This window comes from Oncorhynchus clarkii, chromosome 13 (genome assembly GCF_045791955.1).
Source record: "Oncorhynchus clarkii lewisi isolate Uvic-CL-2024 chromosome 13, UVic_Ocla_1.0, whole genome shotgun sequence".
Lineage (NCBI taxonomy): Eukaryota > Metazoa > Chordata > Actinopteri > Salmoniformes > Salmonidae > Oncorhynchus > Oncorhynchus clarkii.
Window position 1 is genome coordinate 9,228,073 of NC_092159.1, and position 22,852 is coordinate 9,250,924.

At 42.2% G+C, this 22,852-nt stretch overlaps 1 protein-coding gene across 1 annotated transcript; it reads right to left on the bottom strand.

Annotated features, from left to right (window-relative positions):
- Positions 1 to 5,782: 5,782 nt before the first annotated feature.
- LOC139424222 (sialoadhesin-like) lies at positions 5,783 to 10,655 on the bottom strand. Its single transcript, XM_071175902.1, has 12 exons — positions 10,584 to 10,655; positions 9,945 to 10,289; positions 9,331 to 9,549; positions 8,847 to 9,179; positions 8,502 to 8,732; positions 8,060 to 8,284; positions 7,587 to 7,919; positions 7,267 to 7,476; positions 6,847 to 7,116; positions 6,342 to 6,605; positions 5,970 to 6,233; positions 5,783 to 5,793 (listed from the first exon to the last, which is right to left on the bottom strand). The coding sequence occupies exons 1-12, from the start codon at positions 10,636 to 10,638 to the stop codon at positions 5,783 to 5,785; spliced, it is 2,760 nt and encodes a 919-aa protein (XP_071032003.1). The 5' UTR covers positions 10,639 to 10,655.
- Positions 10,656 to 22,852: the final 12,197 nt, after the last annotated feature.

Sequence of the window (22,852 nt, forward strand, 5' to 3'; positions counted from 1 at the left end):
GTATAATGTAATAGAATAGTACAGGACTGTATAATGTAATAGAATAGTACAGGACTGTATAATGTAATAGAATAGTACAGTACTGTATAATGTAACAGAATAGTACAGGACTGTATAATGTAATAGAATAGTACAGGACTGTATACTGTAATAGAATAGTACAGTACTGTATAATGTAATAGAATAGTACAATACTGTAATAGAATAGTACAGTACTGTATAATGTAATAGAATAGTACAATACTGTAATAGAATAGTACAGTACTGTATACTGTATAATGTAATAGAATAGTACAATACTGTAATAGAATAGTACAGGACTGTATAATGTAATAGAATAGTACAATACTGTAATAGAATAGTACAGTACTGTATAATGTAATAGAATAGTACAATACTGTAATAGAATAGTACAGGACTGTATAATGTAATAGAATAGTACAATACTGTAATAGAATAGTACAGGACTGTATAATGTAATAGAATAGTACAATACTGTAATAGAATAGTACAGTACTGTATAATGTAATAGAATAGTACAATACTGTAATAGAATAGTACAGGACTGTATAATGTAATAGAATAGTACAATACTGTAATAGAATAGTACAGTACTGTATAATGTAATAGAATAGTACAATACTGTAATAGAATAGTACAGGACTGTATAGGCGAGGTCAGTACAGGTGCATCAAAGCTGGGACCGAGAGACTGAAAAAAAGCTTCTATCTCAAGGCCATCAGACTGTTAAACGGCCACCACTGAGTGGCTGCTGCCAACACACTGACTCAACTCCAGCCACTTTAATAATGGGAATTGATGGGAAATGATGTAAAATATATCACTAGCCACTTTAAACAATGCTACCTAATATAATGTTTACATACCCTACATTATTCATCTCATATGTATACGTATACACTGTACTCTATATCATCTACTGCATCTTTATGTAATACATGTATCACTAGCCACTTTAACTATGCCACTTTGTTTACATACTCATCTCATATGTATATACTGTACTCGATACCATCTACTGTATCTTGCCTATGCCGCTCTGTACCATCACTCATTCATATATCTTTATGTACATATTCTTTATCCCCTTACACTTGTGTCTATAAGGTAGTAGTTTTGGAATTGTTAGCTAGATTACTTGTTGGTTATTACTGCATTGTCGGAACTAGAAGCACAAGAATTTCGCTACACTCGCATTAACATCTGCTAACCATGTGTATGTGACAAATAAAATTTGATTTGATTTGATTTATAATGTAATATAATAGTACAGGACTGTATAATGTAATAGAATAGTACAGGACTGTATAATGTAACAGAATGGTACTGTAGAATGTAATAGATTAGTACAGTATAGTATAATGTAATAGAATAGTACAGTACTGTATAATGTAATAGAATAGTACAGTACTGTATAATGTAATAGAATAGTACAGTACTGTATACTGTAATAGAATAGTACAGGACTGTATAATGTAATATAATAGTACAGGACTGTATACTGTAACAGAATAGTACAGTACTGTATAATGTAAGAGAATAGTTCAGTACTGTATACTGTAATAGAATAGTACTGTATACTGTAATAAAACAGTACTGTATACTGTAATAAAACAGTACTGTATACTGTAATAGAATAGAAACAAAATAGAATAAAAATATTGAATGTTCATATATAATCTCATAATTTTGATTATAAGTGTATATATTTTTTAATGAAAAATGTAAATAAGAATAATTTATATATATACACACACACTACTGGTCAAAAGTTTGGGGTCACTTAGAAATGTCTTTGTTTTTAAAAGAAAAGCAAATTTTTTGTCCATTAATTAAAATAACATCAAATTGATCAGAAATACAGTGTAGACGTTGTTAATGTTGTAAATGACTATTGTAGCTGGAAACGGCTGATTTTTTATGGTATATCTACATAGGTATACAGAGGCCCATTATCAGCAACCATCACTCCTGTGTTCCAATGGCACGTTGTGTTAGCTAATCCAAGTTTATCATTTTAAAAGGCTAATTGATCATTTGAAAACCCTTTTGCAATTATGTTAGCACAGCTAAAAACTGTTGTCCTGATTAAAGAAGCAATAAAACTGGCCTTAGACTCATTGAGTATCTGGAGTATCAGCATTTGTGGGTTTGATTACAGGCTCAAAATGGCAAGAAACAAATAACTTTCTTCTGAAACTCATCATTCTATTCTTGTTCTGAGAAACTAAGGCTATTCCATGCGAGAAATTGCCAAGAAACTGAAGATCTCGTACAACGCTGTGTACTACTCCCTTCACAGAACAGCGCAAACTGGCTCTAACCAGAATAGAAAGAGGAGTGGGAGGCCCCGGTGCACAACTGAGCAAGAGGACAAGTACAGCATTGTTTATAAGACAAAACTGACCATAGATCAGCACTTCGACTAAGTGTGAATACAATAGTCCTGTGTGTCTCAGTTGGTAGAGCATGGTGCATGGTTTCCATTCCCAATGGGGCCACCGGCATGTAAAATGTATTCACACATAATTATAAGTCGCTTTGGATAAAAGCATTTTCTAACTGGCAAATCTTATGATACATTATTATAACACTTAGTTGGACTATACAGGTCCAGCTATACAGGGTTTCTGTCAAACTTGTGTTCAGGTCTTCTTGGTTCTGGGTTTGTTGTGTTCAGGTCCTCTTGGTTCTGGGTTTGTTGTGTTCAGGTCCTCTTGGTTCTGGGTTTGTTGTGTTCAGGTCCTCTTGGTTCTGGGTTTGTTGTGTTCAGGTTTTCTTGGTTCTGGGTTTGTCGTGTTCAGGTCTTCTTGGTTCTGGGTTTGTTGTGTTCAGGTTTTCTTGGTTCTGGGTTTGTTGTGTTCAGGTCTTCTTGGTTCTGGGTTTGTTGTGTTCAGGTTTTCTTGGTTCTGGGTTTGTCGTGTTCAGGTCTTCTTGGTTCTGGGTTTGTTGTGTTCAGGTTTTCTTGGTTCTGGGTTTGTTGTGTTCAGGTCTTCTTGGTTCTGGGTTTGTTGTGTTCAGGTCCTCTTAGTTCTGGGTTTGTTGTGTTCAGGTCTTGGTTCTGGGTTTGTTGTGTTCAGGTCTTCTTGGTTCTGGGTTTGTTGTGTTCAGGTCTTCTTGGTTCTGGGTTTGTTGTGTTCAGGTTTTCTTGGTTCTGGGTTTTTTGTGTTCAGGTCCTCTTGGTTCTGGGTTTGTTGTGTTCAGGTCTTGGTTCTGGGTATGTTGTGTTCAGGTCTTGGTTCTGGGTATGTTGTGTTCAGGTCCTCTTGGTTCTGGGTTTGTTGTGTTCAGGTCTTGGTTCTGGGTATGTTGTGTTCAGGTCTTCTTGGTTCTGGGTTTGTTGTGTTCAGGTCTTCTTGGTTCTGGGTTTGTTGTGTTCAGGTCCTCTTGGTTCTGGGTTTGTTGTGTTCAGGTCTTGGTTCTGGGTATGTTGTGTTCAGGTCTTCTTGGTTCTGGGTTTGTTGTGTTCAGGTCTTCTTGGTTCTGGGTATGTTGTGTTCAGGTCTTGGTTCTGGGTTTGTTGTGTTTAGGTCTTGGTTCTGGGTATGTTGTGTTCAGGTCTTCTTGGTTCTGGGTTTGTTGTGTTCAGGTCTTCTTGGTTCTGGGTTTGTTGTGTTCGGGTCTTCTTGGTTCTGGGTTTGTTGTGTTCAGGTCTTCTTGGTTCTGGGTTTGTTGTGTTCAGGTCTTCTTGGTTCTGGGTTTGTTGTGTTCAGGTCTTCTTGGTTCTGGGTTTGTTGTGTTCAGTTCTTCTTGGTTCTGGGTTTGTTGTGTTCAGGTCTTCTTGGTTCAGGTTTGTTGTGTTCAGGTCTTCTTGGTTCTAGGTTTGTTGTGTTCAGGTCTTCTTGGTTCTGGGTTTGTAATGTTCAGGTCTTCTTGGTTCAGGTTTGTTGACTGTACTGTAGAGAACAGAGGAGTCCTCCTCAGCTGCTTGTGCTGCTGTGGGTCTGAGAAGAGAGAAACAGAAATGAAACAGAATCTGCATCCCCCCAAAAACCTTCATATACTCTTTATAGTGCATTACTTTGAGCAAGGCCTCTAAGGTTCTGGTGAAATGTAGTGCACTAAATAAGGAATAGGGTTCCATTTGGAACACAGAATAGTTCCTCAAAACCACCACTCTCTCATTATAGACATGGGAATTGTCTTGAGATTTCCATTGTTAGGTTTGTAATGAAATGACATCACTAGTGGCCACTGAGGGTCAACTCTTTTGCTTATTGATGACATCATGGTCTTCTCGTTCCAATAAGTAGCAACATATGAATGAGCTGTAATCAAGAATATAGCTTGTTTACAACCAAATCTAAAAAAATTATATGTAAATAGTATGTTATAGAAGGGGCAGATTCTTTTTGCGATTTCACTCGTTTTTGAGAAACTATCCCCAACCATCAATTCACTTCGTTGTTCAGTCAGTGGGCTCCAAAAACACCCCAAAACATCATTTTAGAAACTAAGAAGCTCTAAGTAGTCTGTAGTTATGCATGTCTTTAGATGTTGTACACATGAAATGGTGTCATTCTGAACTCCGTAACGTCATGTTCCATGTTGTTGAGACTTGAACGATGCTTCTCGTCCGTTCTAGCAGCCTGATACACAGAGAATAGAACAGTTGGACGGAGAAACAGCAGGAGTCACACAAAACGGAATATAACGTTGTGGATAAAGTTCAGAATGACACAATGTCATGTGTACAACTGTTACATCTAAAGACCTGCATCACTATACTGAGATATTTATGTTTCTAAAAGGACGTCTTAGGGGGTTTTTGGAGCATTTGTTCATGTTTTTTCAGAGCCTCTGTACTGCACAACGAGGATGAGGAAGTGAATTGGTGGTTTCCCTAAAACAAGTGAAATTGCAAAAAAAAGGTGTCTGGACCCTTCTGGAACATGGCATTTAGATAAAAAAAATAGAAATTTGGTTGTAAAAAAGCCAACTTCTCCTTTAATGTGGTGTATTCACAATGCTCTAGAAATGTCTCTATGTTATTTTAATGGCAGACTATAATCACCGGTTGGCATTACTGGGGCAGTTGAATTTCACAGCATCGTACTGGACATCCTCTTCCTGTTTCTGGGGTTTACACAGCTGGACGGTGGAGTACAGAGGCACTTCCTGGTTTTTGGAGCTAGAGAAGTGGACGCTGGCGTAGTGGACATCGTCCTGGTCGACGGTGGATGCTGTCTGTGCTGCAGTATGGGCTGTGGACATGCTTGAGACGTTTTCATACACTGGACTAGAGTCTCTCTGATGGGAAGAGGACAGACAACATAATGAGTAGAAATGTTCCACCAAGCAATACACATAATCTGATTCCAACAGACTCACCTGTACATTCTCTGTTTCCAACAGACTCACCTGTACATTCTCTGTTTCCAACAGACTCACCTGTACATTCTCTGTTTCCAACAGACTCACCTGTACATTCTCTGTTTCCAACAGACTCACCTGTACATTCTCTGATTCCAACAGACTCACCTGTACATTCTCTGATATGTCTCTTGTGTCAGAGGTGGATATGGAGGCCTTCTTCCTGGTTTACACATTAATGGATTAATTAATTATTGAATGAATGAATGAATGAATCAATGAACAAATGAAGTTAATAAAAAGGTGTTAGAGTGAAATAATCTTTAAAATAATCTCTCACCTGAACCACATGAGTCCAGAGAGACAGAGGATGAGAACCAGAACCACCACTATGATTCCTACAGCTGCAGTCACAACTGATGTTTGTTTCCCTACAATAAAATATGGATTATATGAGCCCTGGCATATAATAAACTGAACATAAACATAGTCCAGGACAATAATACAATATTTGTTAACTGATCTAATCTGAATGTATATATAATTATAAAACAAAGTACAATAAGCCAAAGTACAATTATTAATATTAGTTTGAAACATAATTTTGTGTTGAAATATATAAGATGGAACTTCACCTGGTAAAATGATCATCAATGCTGTAGAGTTCCCAGATCCTCTTCTATTCCAGGCCTCACAGTGGTAATGTCCACTGTCCTTAGACTTGAAGTTACTGATGTTGTACATCTGTCCACATCCATTTAGAAAAGTCTCATTTTGAAAGTACCAGGTGTATTTGTCCACAGGTGGGTTGGCATCACTGCTGCAGGTCAGAGTCACTGAACTGCCCTCCACTATTTCACCAGAGGGACTGACTGACACTGAGGTGTTCTTTGGGCCGTCTGGTGGACAATATGTAACAACAGTGTATTAAATAGTGTTTTACTTGTTATTGAAATATGAATTTAAATGTGATCCTCTGATTAAAAGATGAGGTTAGATGAACTTACACTGAACGTCCACAGACACAGAAGAAGAGTTGAGACGTCCATATTTATTCTCAGTCTCACAGTAATATTCTCCACTGTCCTCAGAGATGATGTTAGTGATGCTGTAACTCTGTCCTGATGCTTTTGGTGAGGTTACGTTCTTCTTGTACCAGGTGTATTTGTCCACAGGTGGGTTGGCATCACTGCTGCAGGTCAGAGTCACTGAACTGCCCTCCACTATTTCACCAGAGGGACTGACTGACACTGAGGTGCTCTTTGGTTTATCTGATGTAAAGGAGAATTTGTCAGAGGGATATGACTAGTATATTTACCACAGTAGTATATTTACAAATTAAATGTCATGTCAAAATAAATTATCTGTTTAGTTAGAGAACTATCTAAAACTCTAACTTACACAAAACTTTAACAAATACACATTTTGAGATGTTATGCTTCAGGACTATTTCATTTAGTTATAATTGTTTTGCTACCTTCTCATTCAAACACTGATCTGTACTTTACTCACACTTCACATCCATGTTGATGGTCCTAGACCTGTCTGTCCCCATCTCATTCTGGGACACACAGTAGTACTCTCCAGTGTCAGATGACTGGATTTGATTGAAGACAAGCTGTGGTCCTGAAATACTCTGATAGTCACCTCCATTATTCTTGTACCACCAGGTGTAACTCTGTACAGGTGGGTTGGCATCACTGCTGCAGGTCAGAGTCACTGAACTGCCCTCCACTATTTCACCAGAGGGACTGACTGACACTGAGGTGTTCTTTGGTTTATCTGATGTAAAAGACCAAACATTTTTTTAAAGCAATATTAGCAATTAGTAAATTGTTTTATTTTTGTTCTAAAATTATTGATAAAGTCTTGTTTACCTGAATTTACATGATACTTGCTAAGTAGAATACTGTACTATTGTACTGTACTCACACACTGCAGGAGAGCTGAGACGGCCTTTTACAGTACAGGAGTAACTGTCTGCATCCTCACTGCTGATGGAGTACATGGGGGAGGAGTCCTCTTTTATAGGTTGTCTGTTCCTGTACCAGATGTAGGTGGGGTTGTCAGTCAGAGTACAGGTGGTGATACAGGTCAGTGTCTTCTGTCCCTCTGCAGCAGGAGTCACCTTCACCTGCAGACCTGAAACAATATGTATAAAATCACATACACCTCTGTGTTAACAGGATGGTCAATTTATTTATCCTGTAATTCATTATGATTTACAGTTGTATCATACAGGGTAGTGTTACCTGTGACAGACAGAGTTGTTCCTGGGAAACTATGACCCCAGTCAAAGTAGTATGTTTTAAAAGTGAAGCGATACTCAGCTGAGTCCTCCTCTCTCAGATCTGTGATTCTCAGGGTGAAGGGACCTCTGTATGTTCCAGTGTACTTCACACGACCTGCATACCCTGGGTCTCTGGTTAGGTCCTCTGGTGTCGACTTATCACTTCTAAACCAGAATGATGATGTGGTGGAATAATAACCAACATAAGTACAGGATATGTCCACTGTTGACCCCTTCAAGACACAGATTCTCCTCTTGGTGTAAGTTACTCTGTTGCAGCTCTGACCATCAACACCTGAAACATAGTGACATAACAAGAGGTCAATTGGATTATATTCTCAGTTCTTTCTAGAAATGCTAAACGTTCTCAAATGACAAAGTGAAACCAACACACACAGAGAGGTTAAACAGTATTGTTAATAAAGAAACACTCACACACTGCAGGAGAGCGGAGATCCTCATGGCCTTTTACAGCACAGGAGTAACTGTCTTCATAGTTACTGGAGACTGGGTCTTTGTACTGGGGGGAGGTGCTCTCATCTAGATGTTGTCCGTTCTTGTACCAGGTGTATGTGGGGTTACCAGTCAGAATACAGGTGGTGCTACAGGTCAGTGTCTTATACATTGAATACTGTTTAGGAGTCACCTTCACCTGAAAACCTAAATGAAAGGGGAGTAAAAACAGATTACATCATTTAGAATTAATGATTCATTTCCTGACTCTTCAAAACTGTATAATGTGCTATGCAGTGTTACCTGTAACAGTCTGAGTACAGAGTATGTAATGATGAATATAATTAGGTAAAGTATTACCCTTCTCATTGACCTTAAATGACTGATACTTCCTAAGTAGAATCCTAGTTTAATTCAGACTCACAAACTACAGGAGAGTGGAGAGCCTCGTGACCTTCAACAGCACAGGAGTAAATGTTCACAGTAGAATCCCAGACCACCAGCATATTACTGGAGTGTTGTTGGGAAGTGGGCTCATCTAGACGTTGTCCGTTCTTGTACCAGATGTAGGTGGGGTTGTCAGTCAGAGTACAGGTGGTGATACAGGTCAGTGTCTTCTGTCCCTCTGCAGCAGGAGTCACCTTCACCTGCAGACCTGAAACAATATGTATAAAACCACATACACCTCTGTGTTAACAGGATGGTTAATATAGTTATCCTGTAATTCATTATGATTTACAGTTGTATCATACAGTGTAGTATTTATTACCTGTGACAGACAGAGTTGTTCCTGGGAAACTATGACCCCATTCAATGTTGTTTGTTTTAAAAGTGAAGCGATACTCAGCTGAGTCCTCCTCTCTCAGATCTGTGATTCTCAGGGTGAAGGGACCTCTGTATGTTCCAGTGTACTTCACACGACCTGCATACCCTGGGTCTCTGGTTAGGTCTTCAGGGGTCGACTTATCACTTCTAAACCAGAATGATGATGTGGTGGAATAATAACCAACATAAGTACAGGATATGTCCACTGTTGACCCCTTCAAGACACAGATTCTCCTCTTGGTGTAAGTCACTCTGTTGCAGCTCTGACCCTGAACACCTGAAACATAATGACAAGAGGGCATTACTTATACATTTACACAGTAGAATCATGAACTGCAGTAATCCAGAATAGTTATGCCATCTGGTATTGTGTTGCAGTTTGGTTAGATAACTGTGAGGACTAAAAACTGAGTTAAATCCATACTCACACACTGCAGGAGAGTGGAGATCCTCATGGCCTTTTAAAGCACAGGAGTAACTGTCTGCATTTCTAAGGTAGTCTGAGTACTGGCTGGAAGTGTCTTCCTTTACTTTGTGTCCGTTCCTATACCAGATGTAGGTGGGGTTGTCAGTCAGAGTACAGGTGGTGCTACAGGTCAGTGTCACCCAATTTGGCCAAGTTTTAGAAGTTATCTTCACCTGCAGAGCTGGAATAGATCACAGCATTAAACCCTGAATCACTTATTGTCTTGTTTAATCACATGATGCAAGACATTCTCAAACTCATTTAATTCTCAAATCTGTTTCATATATACAAATCCAATTTCTAGACCTAAATGGACAGTAGATATTAATTCAACAGACTAGCAGTATAAAGCATGTTACTGTACCTGTTACAGACAGAGTGACTCCAGGGTCACCAGTATATAGAATGTTACTGTACCTGTAACAGACAGAGTGACTCCAGGGTCACCAGTATATAGAATGTTACTGTACCTGTTACAGACAGAGTGACTCCAGGATCACCAGTATATAGAATGTTACTGTACCTGTAACAGACAGAGTGACTCCAGGATCACCAGTATATAGAATGTAACTGTACCTGTAACAGACAGAGTGACTCCAGGATCTCCATAATATTTCCCTCTGGTCTGATCTGTTATGAATCTGAACTTGTACGTAACTGAGTCACTCTCTCTCAGGTCTGATATTCTCAGGGTACAGTCTTTCTTCTTATCCCCATGATACTCCAGACGACCTGCATAATCTGGGTCCTGACCTAGATCTTTAGGTTCTTTACCAGCCTCCATTTTAGTGAACCAGAAGGTTGTTGTGACTTTACCTCTGGGATATGTGTAAGAGCAGAACAGATCCACTGTTGACCCCTTCAAGGTACAGATACTCTGAGTGGTGTATGTAACACTCCAGCCATCCTGACCCAGTACCACTGAAACACAGTTAGACATCACAATGGTATCAGAATGAGGACAAGGTATATTGGCTCACACTGACTGTAGGGTTTGTTCACATTTTGTTGCCGTAGTTCCTGAGTTGAGTGTGAATGGAAACCACAGATAAGCATCACTCAGTGAGGTGTGAAAGATAACTATTTAAAGTGAAGTGGAGACACCTAACAGAACACACCAGAATATGATTATGATTAACATTATGATTCTTATCCTTTTAGAAATGTCTGTAGATTGACAAACAGAGCAACTAAAAGATAAGAATGAGACCATACCTGCTACAGACCAGAGAAAGACCACCAACACACTTCCTGCTGTTCTCAAGACCATTGTTGCATCTCCCACCCTGCAGTCTTAGAAACATAAACAACAACTCACTCTATAGCTGGTGAATAACTACATACAAACCATCAGGGGCAGCAGGTAGGGCTCTAGTCAAAAGTAGTGCACTCTATAGCTGGTGAATAACTACATACATACCCTCAGGGGGGCAGCCGGTAGGGCTCTAGTCAAAAGTAGTGCACTCTATAGCTGGTGAATAACTACACACATACCATCAGGGAGGCAGCAGGTAGGGCTCTAGTCAAAAGTAGTGCACTCTATAGCTGGTGAATAACTACATACATACCCTCAGGGGGGCAGCAGGTAGGGCTCTAGTCAAAAGTAGTGCACTCTATAGCTGGTGAATAACTACACACATACCATCAGGGGCAGCAGGTAGGGCTCTAGTCAAAAGTAGTGCACTCTATAGCTGGTGAATAACTACATACATACCCTCAGGGGGGCAGCAGGTAGGGCTCTAGTCAAAAGTAGTGCACTCTATAGCTGGTGAATAACTACATACATACCATCAGGGAGGCAGCAGGTAGGGCTCTAGTCAAAAGTAGTGCACTCTATAGCTGGTGAATAACTACACACATACCATCAGGGGCAGCAGGTAGGGCTCTAGTCAAAAGTAGTGCACTCTATAGGGAATATGGTGTCATTTGGGATGCAGAATAACAACACATCATCATCACAGCCTTGAGAGGATGGTGTGTAAATCACATTCATCATAATAGTTTGGTAATATGGTGTGTCAGCGGTATCGGCAGGTAGCATAGCGGTTATGAACGTTGGGCCAGTAACTGAAACATTACTGGTTCAAATCCCAGACCTGACAAGGTGGAAAAATCTGCCAATTTGAGCAAGGCAGTTACCACCAGCTTGAATGATAACTCCTATCCCCAAGCTGTGAGGATAAACAACAAGTCACACATATCTTTTATATCATCATTATATGATAGTGTTCGTATTCACAAAGTGTCCCAGAGTAGGATCTAGGATTAGTTTTCCATTTAGATCATAATTATATTGACCAGGAGGACCTGATCCTAGATCAGCACTCCATGTCTGAGACCCTTGAGGAGATGACTTACGGCTAAAAACAAAAAACTATATTTCAAGATCTCAAGAGTACTTACAGACTGAAGGGGAGAGGTCTTGTACAGTGAGTCAACTGACTGGTATTGAGTGGGAACTGCTAGTAAGTGTCAGTTCTGTGGTTGAAACATATTTAAAGTAGTCAGAACACAAGTAGCTGATGCAGAACAGTCCTTTCCTTCCTCTTTTAAGACATTAACATGCATGATAATCAGAACAGCATGTCAGAGAAGGGAGGTTACTGTATTAAAATGGGTCCTACATTTCTATAATAGACAAAATGTCCCCCATTTCCACTTTCAATAAATACAGAACCATGTTAACAATATGTTGACTATTCTATATGGAATGTTTATAATATCTTAGAATGTGTTGTCTTGTCCCTCTGAGTTCTACATGGAACAGGTCAAAGTTCCATTTACATTTGGTCAGTTCCATGATGTCATTCATTCTATTCTACAAACACATTATATTTACACTCCTCATCAGCTGTATCAATGTGGTACTGAAGGTTCCAGTGTTCTAGACTAGAGCTCCTCCTACTGGCATCTCAACATTACTGCACCATCCTAATAATAATGCCCTCAATAATGTTGGGCTAATAACAACATTCCAAACTGACAATACATCAGGTAGAATGGTGAAACACAACACTGACTACTTGACAAAGTCACATTTAATCACACAAACACTGATGTCTGTAGTAGTACACCATGCCACTTTCATATTATGTTACACTGTTGACCCTTGTGTACAGTACTGGTAGTAGCATTAGTTAGCAGAGGAATCAGTATCATCATCACCATAGTCTGCTGTATTGACTGCTGCTGTCCATATACTGTATAGTCTAATGTAGCCTGTTATCCATATATAGTCTAATGTAGCCTGTTATCCATCAATAGTCTAATGTAGCCTGTTATCCATATATAGTCTAATGTAGCCTGTTATCCATCAATAGTCTAATGTAGCCTGTTATCCATCAATAGTCTAATGTAGCCTGTTATCCATATATAGTCTAATGTAGCCTGTTATCCATCAATAGTCTAATGTAGCCTGTTATCCATATATAGTCTAATGTAGCCTGTTATCCATATATAGTCTAATGTAGCCTGTTATCCATATATAGTCTAATGTAGCCTGTTATCCATATATAGTCTAATGTAGCCTGTTATCCATATATAGTCTAATGTAGCCTGTTATCCATATATAGTCTAATGTAGCCTGTTATCCATATATAGTCTAATGTAGCCTGTTATCCATATATAGTCTAATGGAGCCTGTTATACATATATAGTCTAATGTAGCCTGTTATCCATATATAGTCTAATGTAGCCTGTTGTCCATATATAGTCTAATGTAGCCTGTTATCCATATATAGTCTAATGTAGCCTGTTATCCATATATAGTCTAATGTAGCCTGTTATCCATATATAGTCTAATGTAGCCTGTTATCCATATATAGTCTAATGTAGCCTGTTTTCCATATATAGTCTAATGTAGCCTGTTATCCATATATAGTCTAATGTAGCCTGTTATCCATATATAGTCTAATGTAGCCTGTTATCCATATATAGTCTAATGTAGCCTGTTATCCATATATAGTTTAATGTAGCCTGTTATCCATATATAGTCTAATGTAGCATGTTACCCATATATAGTCTAATGTAGCCTGTTATCCATATATAGTCTAATGTAGCCTGTTATCCATATATAGTCTAATGTAGCCTGATATCCATATATAGTCTAATGTAGCCTGATATCCATATATAGTTTAATGTTGTGGTGAAATCCTGCACAGAGCCTTCACCGTGCGCTGCCACTTTAAGAGCACATCAGCAGTCAGGAAGGAGGAAATAAAGCTCTTCTGGCTCTCTGTGTGGAGCTGTTGGTTGGACCACAGTGTGTGCAACTCTGCAGAAGTCCTGTTTATTTTCAGTGTGTTTAGTTGTAAAGTGTTAAGTTGATGGCCGGTGTTACCTCTCTAGGTCGTGGTTTTAAAATGCTTGTTTTTCATGACGTTGAAGTTAGGTTCACCTTAGGTTCTTAAAGAGAGATGAAAAGATGTGATTTATGGATGTCTGTGTTTGGGCCGAATGAAAGCTGGCGAAACACAGACGTCTATGATTGGTTCAGATTTGGTCCGGACCAGACCAAAAACCAATGTCCGTGAACGTGGAAATCAGGGCCGGTCTGGAATGCACAAAAACACCATCCAAAAGGTGTCCGTGTTGGACGGTGCTTACTGAGGTAAAGCCAGTTCAGACATGACCAAAATATATGTCCAAAAGTGGCGCAGTGGTTAAGGGCAGCGCCAGCTGTGCCATCAGAGTCCTGGGTTCGCGTCCAGGCTCTGTCGTAACCAGCCGCGACCGGGAGGTCCGTGGGGCGACGCACAATTGGCCTAGCGTCGCCTGGATTAGGGAGGGCTTGGTTGGTAGGGTTGGATAAGTCTACCTCCAGTGTTTTCTAATTGAATCCAGGCCCCAGGGTTAGATAATTCTACCTCCAGTGTTTTCGAATTGAATCCAGGCCCCAGGGTTGGATAAGTCTACCTCCAGTGTTTTCTAATTGAATCCAGGCCCCATGGTTAGTTAATTCTACCTCCAGTGTTTTCTAATTGAATCCAGGCCCCATGGTTAGTTAATTCTACCTCCAGTGTTTCCTAATTGAATCCAGGCCCCAGGGTTAGATAATTCTACATCCAGTGTTTTTCACAAAGGGTTTTAAAAGGACCCTCTAGACATAACCTCCTTATTGTTGCATTCTGACTTTGTGAACAACCAAAAGGTCAATTAGAGGTTGCTTATATTTGTCCTGTTTCAGATGCAGGTGTGTAACCTGTACAGTGTGTGGTGTGAAATGGAAATGTGTTTGTTGCATATCCCACGGAGACACCCGTCGGAGTCACGGCCAGGGATCAGAGTAGCATATTGTCGTGGAAATTTCCTCTATTTACCAAATCATGGGAGCAAACCACACACACAAGTCAGAGTTAGTTATCAAAGTCCATCTTTAATTATATGAGCTCTATCACAACCCTGTGACTCTCAGATCGATTCAGTGTCTAACCATGAATTCTCTGAGAGCCCCTTCCACATTTCAAATGAGGTCCTTTATAGTAAAGACACACACACAGGATAAGACAGCATAGACATAATAAATCGTTCAGCTTTGTCTCCTTACTCAAACCCCAGAACCATAAACCAACCCTCCATATCAACAGGCATATATCAAATTGTCATTTAGATACAACCAACTCAAAATACAACCTCCTGGACAAACTCACAGAGAGGAGAATGATTCCAGACACTGCCATCTCCGATGGGAAAACTAGGGAGTGAACTGGCACACACACAGTGGAGCAAAAGATATGCTTACACATGATGACACTTTGACCTCTCCCTCTCAGCGGCCATGCAACTTAGTCTTGACATAGAACAGATACTGCAACCCTGCCACAGTATTATACAAAAATACCATTCTGATGAGAATTAACTTACACCCATTTGATAAATATAAAACATCTTACATATGTTACCAACAAATTCTGAATCTTCCCTAACAATATTCAACTGTTTCTCTGTTTCACTCTGTCAGAAAATGGACAAGAACAAAGATGGCGTGGTCACCATTGAGGAGTTTCTGGAGTCTTGTCAAAAGGTTTGTGTGTCTGTGTGTTGGTGTGTGTGTGTCTGTGTGTGTGTGTGTGTGTCTGTCTGTGTGTCTGTCTGTGTGTCTGTCTGTCTGTCTGTCTGTCTGTCTGTCTGTGTGTCTGTCTGTCTGTCTGTCTGTGTGTCTGTCTGTGTCTGTCTGTGTCTGTCTGTGTCTGTCTGCGTGTGTCTGTCTGTCTGTCTGTCTGCGTGTGTCTGTCTGTCTGCGTGTGTCTGTGTCTGTCTGCGTGTGTCTGTGTGAGTACCTGTTTGTGTGTGTGTGCATGTGTTCAATTGCAGCATGATTCTATAGGATATGGTTATTTATGACGTGATTTAATCATATTTAAAACGTCACAATGTGAAGTTTATTTCCACAAATGTGTGTTTTTTCATCCACAGGTACACCTCCAATTGACTCAAATTATGTAAATTGGCCTATCAGAAGCTTCTAAAGCCATGTGTCACGTTCTGACCTCTATTTCCTTTGTTTTGCATTTATTTAGTATGGTCAGGGCGTGAGTTGGGTGGGCAGTCTATGTTTGTTTTTCTATGTTTTGGGTCAGTTCTATGTTTTCGGCCTAGTATGGTTCTCAATCAGAGGCAGGTGTCATTAGTTGTCTCTGATTGAGAATCATACTTAGGTAGCCTGGGTTTCACTGTTTGTTTGTGGGTGATTGTTCCTGTTTTTGTGTTTGCACCAGACAGGGCTGTTTTGAGTTCTCACGTTTCTTGTTTTGTTTTCGTTAGTTTGTTCATGTATAGTGTCGTCAATAAATACAATGAACAACCACCACGCTGCGCTTTGGTCCGCCTCTACTTCACAAGAAGAGAACCGTTACAGAATCACCCACCAAAACAGGACCAAGCGGTGTGGTAATGGGCAAAGGAGAAAGCAGCAGCAGGAGCAGCGCGAGGAGGTATGGACATGGGAGGACGAATTAGACGGTAAAGGACCTTGGGCTCAGCCAGGAGAATATCGCCGCCCCAAGGAAGAACGGGAGGCGGCGAAAGCGGAGAGGCGCTGGTATGAGGAGGCAGCGCGGCGTCGTGGATGGAAGCCCGGGAGTCAGCCCCAAAAATTTCTTGGGGGGGGGCTAACAGGGAGTATGGCTACGCCAGGTAGGAGACCTGAGCCAACTTCCTGTGGTTACCGGGGGGCTAGAGAGACCGGGCAGGCACCGTGTTATGCTGTGGAGCGCACGGTGTCCCCAGTGCGGGTGCACAGCCCGGTGCGGTACATTCCAGCTCCGCGTATCGGCCGGGCTAGAGTGGGCATCGAGCCAAGTGCCATTAAGCCGGCTCTACGCATCTGGTCTCCAGTGCGTCTCCTTGGGCCGGCTTACATGGCACCAGCCTTGCGCACGGTGTCCCCGGTTCGCCTGCATAGCCCAGTGCGGGCTATTCCACCTCGCCGCACTGGCAGGGCGACCGGGACCATTCAACCGGATAAGGTTGGGCAGGCTCGGTGCTCAAGAGCTCCAGTGCGCCTGCACGGCCCGGTCTATCCGTCACCACCTCCACACCCCAGCCCTCCGGTGGCAGCTCCCCGTACCAGGCTGTCTCTCCGGCCCATCCGTCCAGAGCCTTCCTCCTCTCCAGCGCTGCCGGAGTCTCCCGCCTGTCCTGCGCCTCTGCCGGAGCCTCCCGCCTGTCCGGCGCCGCTGCCGGAGCCTCCCGCCTGTCCGGCGCCGCTGCCGGAGCCTCCCGCCTGTCCGGCGCCTCTGCCGGAGCCTCCCGCCTGTCCGGCGCCTCTGCCGGAGCCTCCCGCCTGTCCGGCGCCTCTGCCGGAGCCTCCCGCCTGTCCGGCGCCGCTGCCGGAGCCTCCCGCCTGTCCGGCGCCGCTGCCGGAGCCTCCCGCCTGTCCGGCGCCTCTGCCGGAGCCTCCCGCCTGTCCGGCGCCGCTGCCGGAGCCTCCCGCCTGTCCGGCGCCTCTGCCGGAGCCTCCCGTCTGCCCAGCGCCGCCCGTCTGCCCAACGCCGCCAGCGCCGCCCGTCTGCCCAGCGCCGCCAGCGCCGCCCGTCTGCCCAGCGCCGCCAGTGCCGCCCGTCTGCCCAGCGCCGCCAGTGCCGCCCGTCTGCCCAGCGCCGCCAGTGCCGCCCGTCTGCCAGGAGCCGCCAATGCCGCCCGTCAGCCAGGAGCCGCCAGTGCCGCCCGTCAGCCAGGGGCCGCCAGTGCCGCCCGTCAGCCAGGGGCCGCCAGTGCCGCCCGTCAGCCAGGGGCCGCCAGTGCCGCCCGTCAGCCAGGGGCCGCCAGTGCCGCCCGTCAGCCAGGGGCCGCCAGTGCCGCCAGTCAGCCAGGGGCCGCTAGAGCCCCTCCGCCCGGAGCAGCTGCCCCTCCGTCCCGAGCAGCTGCCCCTCTGTCCCGAACTGCTGCCGCCCCTCTGTCCCGAGCTGCTGCCGCCCCTCTGTCCCGAGCGGCTGCCGCCCCTCGGTCCCGAGCAGCTGCCGCCCCTCTGTCCCGAGCTGCTGCCGCCCCTCTGTCCCGAGCAGCTGCCGCCCCTCTGTCCCGAGCAGCTGCTTCACCTCTGTCCCGAGCTGCCCCTCTGTCCCAAGCAGCCCCTCTGTCCAGTGGGGTCATTGAGAGGGGTGGGCATGGGGAGTAAGCCACGGAGGCGGACAATACGGCGGACTAAGACAATGGCGAAGTGGGGTCCGCGTCCCGCGCCAGAGCCGCCACCGCGGACAGACGCCCACCCAGACCCTCCCCTATAGGTCAAGGTTTTGCGGCCGGAGTCCGCACCTTTGGGGGGGGGGTACTGTCACGTTCTGACCTCTATTTCCTTTGTTTTGCATTTATTTAGTATGGTCAGGGCGTGAGTTGGGTGGGCAGTCTATGTTTGTTTTTCTATGTTTTGGGTCAGTTCTATGTTTTCGGCCTAGTATGGTTCTCAATCAGAGGCAGGTGTCATTAGTTGTCTCTGATTGAGAATCATACTTAGGTAGCCTGGGTTTCACTGTTTGTTTGTGGGTGATTGTTCCTGTTTTTGTGTTTGCACCAGACAGGGCTGTTTTGAGTTCTCACGTTTCTTGTTTTGTTTTCGTTAGTTTGTTCATGTATAGTGTCGTCAATAAATACAATGAACAACCACCACGCTGCGCTTTGGTCCGCCTCTACTTCACAAGAAGAGAACCGTTACACCATGACATCATTTTCTGGAATTTTCCAAGCTGTTTAAAGGCTCAGTCATTTAGTGTATGTAAACTTCTGACCCACTGGAATTGTGATACAGTGAATTATAAGTGAAATAATCTGTCTGTAAACAATTGTTGGAAAAATGACTTGTGTCATACACAAAGTAGATGTCCTAACCGACTTGCCAAAACTATAGTTTGTTAACAAGAGATTTGTGGAGTGGATGAAAAACGAGTTTCAATGACTCCAACATAAGTGTATTTACACTTCCGACTTCAACTGTATATCTTTTAGCCTCTCTGAAATCAAATAATCTAGTGATAGATTAAACAAATACATGACTGTCATTGAACAACCCCATGACATGATGAGATGTGGAAAATCACACCAATCTCTTTCATAAGTTATTGAAACTTATTAGTAAAGCTAATTTACTAACTAATTAACTAATTTACTAACATTGGATCTTCAACTTTTTATTTATTTAAGAACCTGTTACTGCTTCTGTACTGTTTCAACCTTCTCTCCAACTGCTTCTTACCTGCTGTGCTTTTTGTCCCTTCCTGCCTCCGGTCCAGGATGAGAACATCATGCAGTCCATGCATCTTGTTTGACAACGTCATTTAGTGATACTTCCTGTGGGTGTGGTCTAAAGGACAGGGTGCCCATATTTAGCCTCACAGCCTCCACCCCTAGCTCCCCTCTATCCCCAAACACAGACTCATTAGGGATGTCAGGTGGGTAAACAGTACCCCTCCATGGATCTCCACTCTCCTCCTACCTGGGAAGGTCAGACAACAGTTAGGTGTGGGGCGGCAGGGTAGCCTAGTGGTTAGAGTGTTGGACTAGTAACCGGAAGGTTGCGAGTTCAAACCCCCGAGCTGACAAGGTACAAATCTGTCGTTCTGCCCCTGAACAGGCAGTTAACCCACTCATCCATATTGTGTCCTATTTACCTCAACAGAAATATGGTCCGTGTCTGTTTAGGTTTTTTTGTGCGTGACTTCTGGTTTTAAGCGCTTCCGGCCAATAGTTGGGATCTAGCTAGCTAACTAACTCAGTATCGCTTCTCACAACTTTCCAAACTTGGATTCACATAAATGGTAATTTTATGTTCTGTAAGGGGTTGCCACGGCAACTGTCAGAAACAGAAACTGTTCATGGAGCAGGAGTGTTTTGACCACCAAACTTTTTTGAGGAGCGAGTGCAGTTGTGAGGCTCCTTTTGATTTGCACCCACCTCCTAAAGACGAGGAGTCTCTTTGGCTTTGGCTCAAAGCATTGAAAAGATGCTGTGAAGAAGTCAATGGAACTCAATCAAAACAATCGAATTGCCATGGAAACGCGTGGGGGAAAGATGTCATGGGGGAAAGATCCCAAATCTCCTCATTGCCCCCCAGCAAAATGAACCTCCATTTAGGCGTGTTATTATTTACAGTATAGACTATGTGTACTATGTTGTGGTAAAAATCAGAAATGTAATGCTTGTATGGATGTCAACCACAGGAGGTTGGTGGCACCTTAATTGGGGAGGACGGGCTCATAGTAATGGCTGAAGCGAAATCGTTGGAATGGTATCAAATGCATCAAACACATGCGACTGATGCCATTCCATTCGCTCCGTTCCAGCCTTTATCATGAGCCGTCCTCCCCTCAGCAGCCTCCTGTGATGTCAACCCCAATGTTCAGGTCATCGTCACCAACCACCGACATTAGTTAAAAAACGACTTTGACTACACCACTGATTTCTGTATGCTAGCTATGCTACCAGCTTTTATGAAGGTGAGTTAGCCTTTATCAGTCACTCCTTCTAAACCTGAAAAGGTACAACTCCTAAATGATGCAGCAAAAACAGCCAAATAAATTCTAATCAGACTTTAGTAACCACATTGTGGGCCTGTTTAGAATGCATCAATCATGACGGATTGATGAATATACACTTTGTTACATCAGATATGTTGAATGTGCACCAATCCGGCGTCCCTCTTATGTCCCCCACGGTCTGCGTTCCATTGACCTCCTTTACAGCATCTGTAGTGTCTGCATGCTGTGTGTTTTAAAAAGGACAATAAGTCATATTTCATGTGGTTGTGTGTGTACTGTATGTGCTGGAGATGACTCCTTCTGAAAGTGTCTGTGTATATTTGTGTACAGACATGATGTTGATGATGTCTGTACAAACCCAAATATAAGTGAATAAACCACTGTTGCTATGCAAACAAATGTACATGTTTTATTTGTAGTGTTGGAATTGGCTAAACTTCGAACATTTAGACATGAAATAAATGATAGAGAAGAAGCCTTGGACAGGAAGAGTGAAAGAGACTCTGGGTTGTGTGTCAGAAGTTAAGGGTTCTCTGTGGGAAGACAGATGGCTGTGGAATGTGTTGGGTGGAAGGGAGAAGAGCAACGGTTGAGATAGGGGAGACAGATGGACGTATGTGGACTAGGGGAAGGAGGGGTTGTGATAGGGGAGACAGACGGACGTCTGGACTAGGGGAAGGAGGGGTTGAGATAGGGGAGACAGATGGACGTCTGTGGACTAGGGGAAGGAGGGGTTGAGATAGGGGAGACAGACGGACATCTGTGGACTAGGGGAAGGAGGGGTTGAGATAGGGGAGACAGACGGACATCTGTGGACTAGGGGAAGGAGGGGTTGAGGTCAGGAGGTGAGGTCAGTTCCCCTTAATAAGGGAGTAATCAGGGTTTAGTATCTGGTTACCTTCTTCCTTTAGAACCATAAGATGTAAGGATTGGAGAGAAGGAGGAGTGTCTTAATTGGGATGTATATAACTGTGATGGTGAGAAATGTTTTGCTGTCTGAATACAGCTGTACAGAACCTTTGGGAAGAATTAAAAATGGTTAAAGCTTCTCTAGTGTCCGTGAGTCATTTACTCTGAAAAATAAGAACCTAACAGTAGTTACTGTATGTACAGTACAAGAGCTGTGATTTTAAAAGCTACTTTGAAGATACTGTTATAACAAGGTGAAAACAATGACAATGAAGTTGAATCTGAACAGTTTATTAAACACAATCCACACTTAACAGTTTCCAGTATTTTGTATATTTATAAAAGCGATAAGAGACGTTGCATCAGGACACTGAGGCAAAATATTACCATAAATTTGTCATAAAACCAATAATAAATGTATATGAACAAACCAAGTAAACATATGTATCATCTAACAGTATTGTATAATGTAATAGAATAGTACAGGACTGTATACTGTAATAGAATAGTACAGGACTGTATACTGTAATAGAATAGTACAGGACTGTATACTGTAATAGAATAGTACAGGACTGTATACTGTAATAGAATAGTACAGTATTGTATAATGTAATAGAATAGTACAGGACTGTATACTGTAATAGAATAGTACAGGACTGTATACTGTAATAGAATAGTACAGGACTGTATACTGTAATAGAATAGTACAGGACTGTATACTGTAATAGAATAGTACAGGACTGTATAATGTAATAGAATAGTACAGTACTGTATAATGTAATAGAATAGTACAGGACTGTATAATGTAATAGAATAGTACAGGACTGTATACTGTAATAGAATAGTACAGGACTGTATACTGTAATAGAATAGTACAGGACTGTATACTGTAATAGAATAGTACAGTACTGTATACTGTAATAGAATAGTACAATACTGTAATAGAATAGTACAGTATTGTATAATGTAATAGAATAGTACAGGACTGTATACTGTAATAGAATAGTACAGGACTGTATACTGTAATAGAATAGTACAGGACTGTATACTGTAATAGAATAGTACAGGACTGTATACTGTAATAGAATAGTACAGGACTGTATAATGTAATAGAATAGTACAGGACTGTATAATGTAATAGAATAGTACAGGACTGTATACTGTAATAGAATAGTACAGGACTGTATACTGTAATAGAATAGTACAGTATTGTATAATGTAATAGAATAGTACAGGACTGTATACTGTAATAGAATAGTACAGGACTGTATACTGTAATAGAATAGTACAGGACTGTATACTGTAATAGAATAGTACAGGACTGTATACTGTAATAGAATAGTACAGGACTGTATAATGTAATAGAATAGTACAGTACTGTATAATGTAATAGAATAGTACAGGACTGTATAATGTAATAGAATAGTACAGGACTGTATACTGTAATAGAATAGTACAGGACTGTATACTGTAATAGAATAGTACAGGACTGTATACTGTAATAGAATAGTACAGTACTGTATACTGTAATAGAATAGTACAATACTGTAATAGAATAGTACAGTATTGTATAATGTAATAGAATAGTACAGGACTGTATACTGT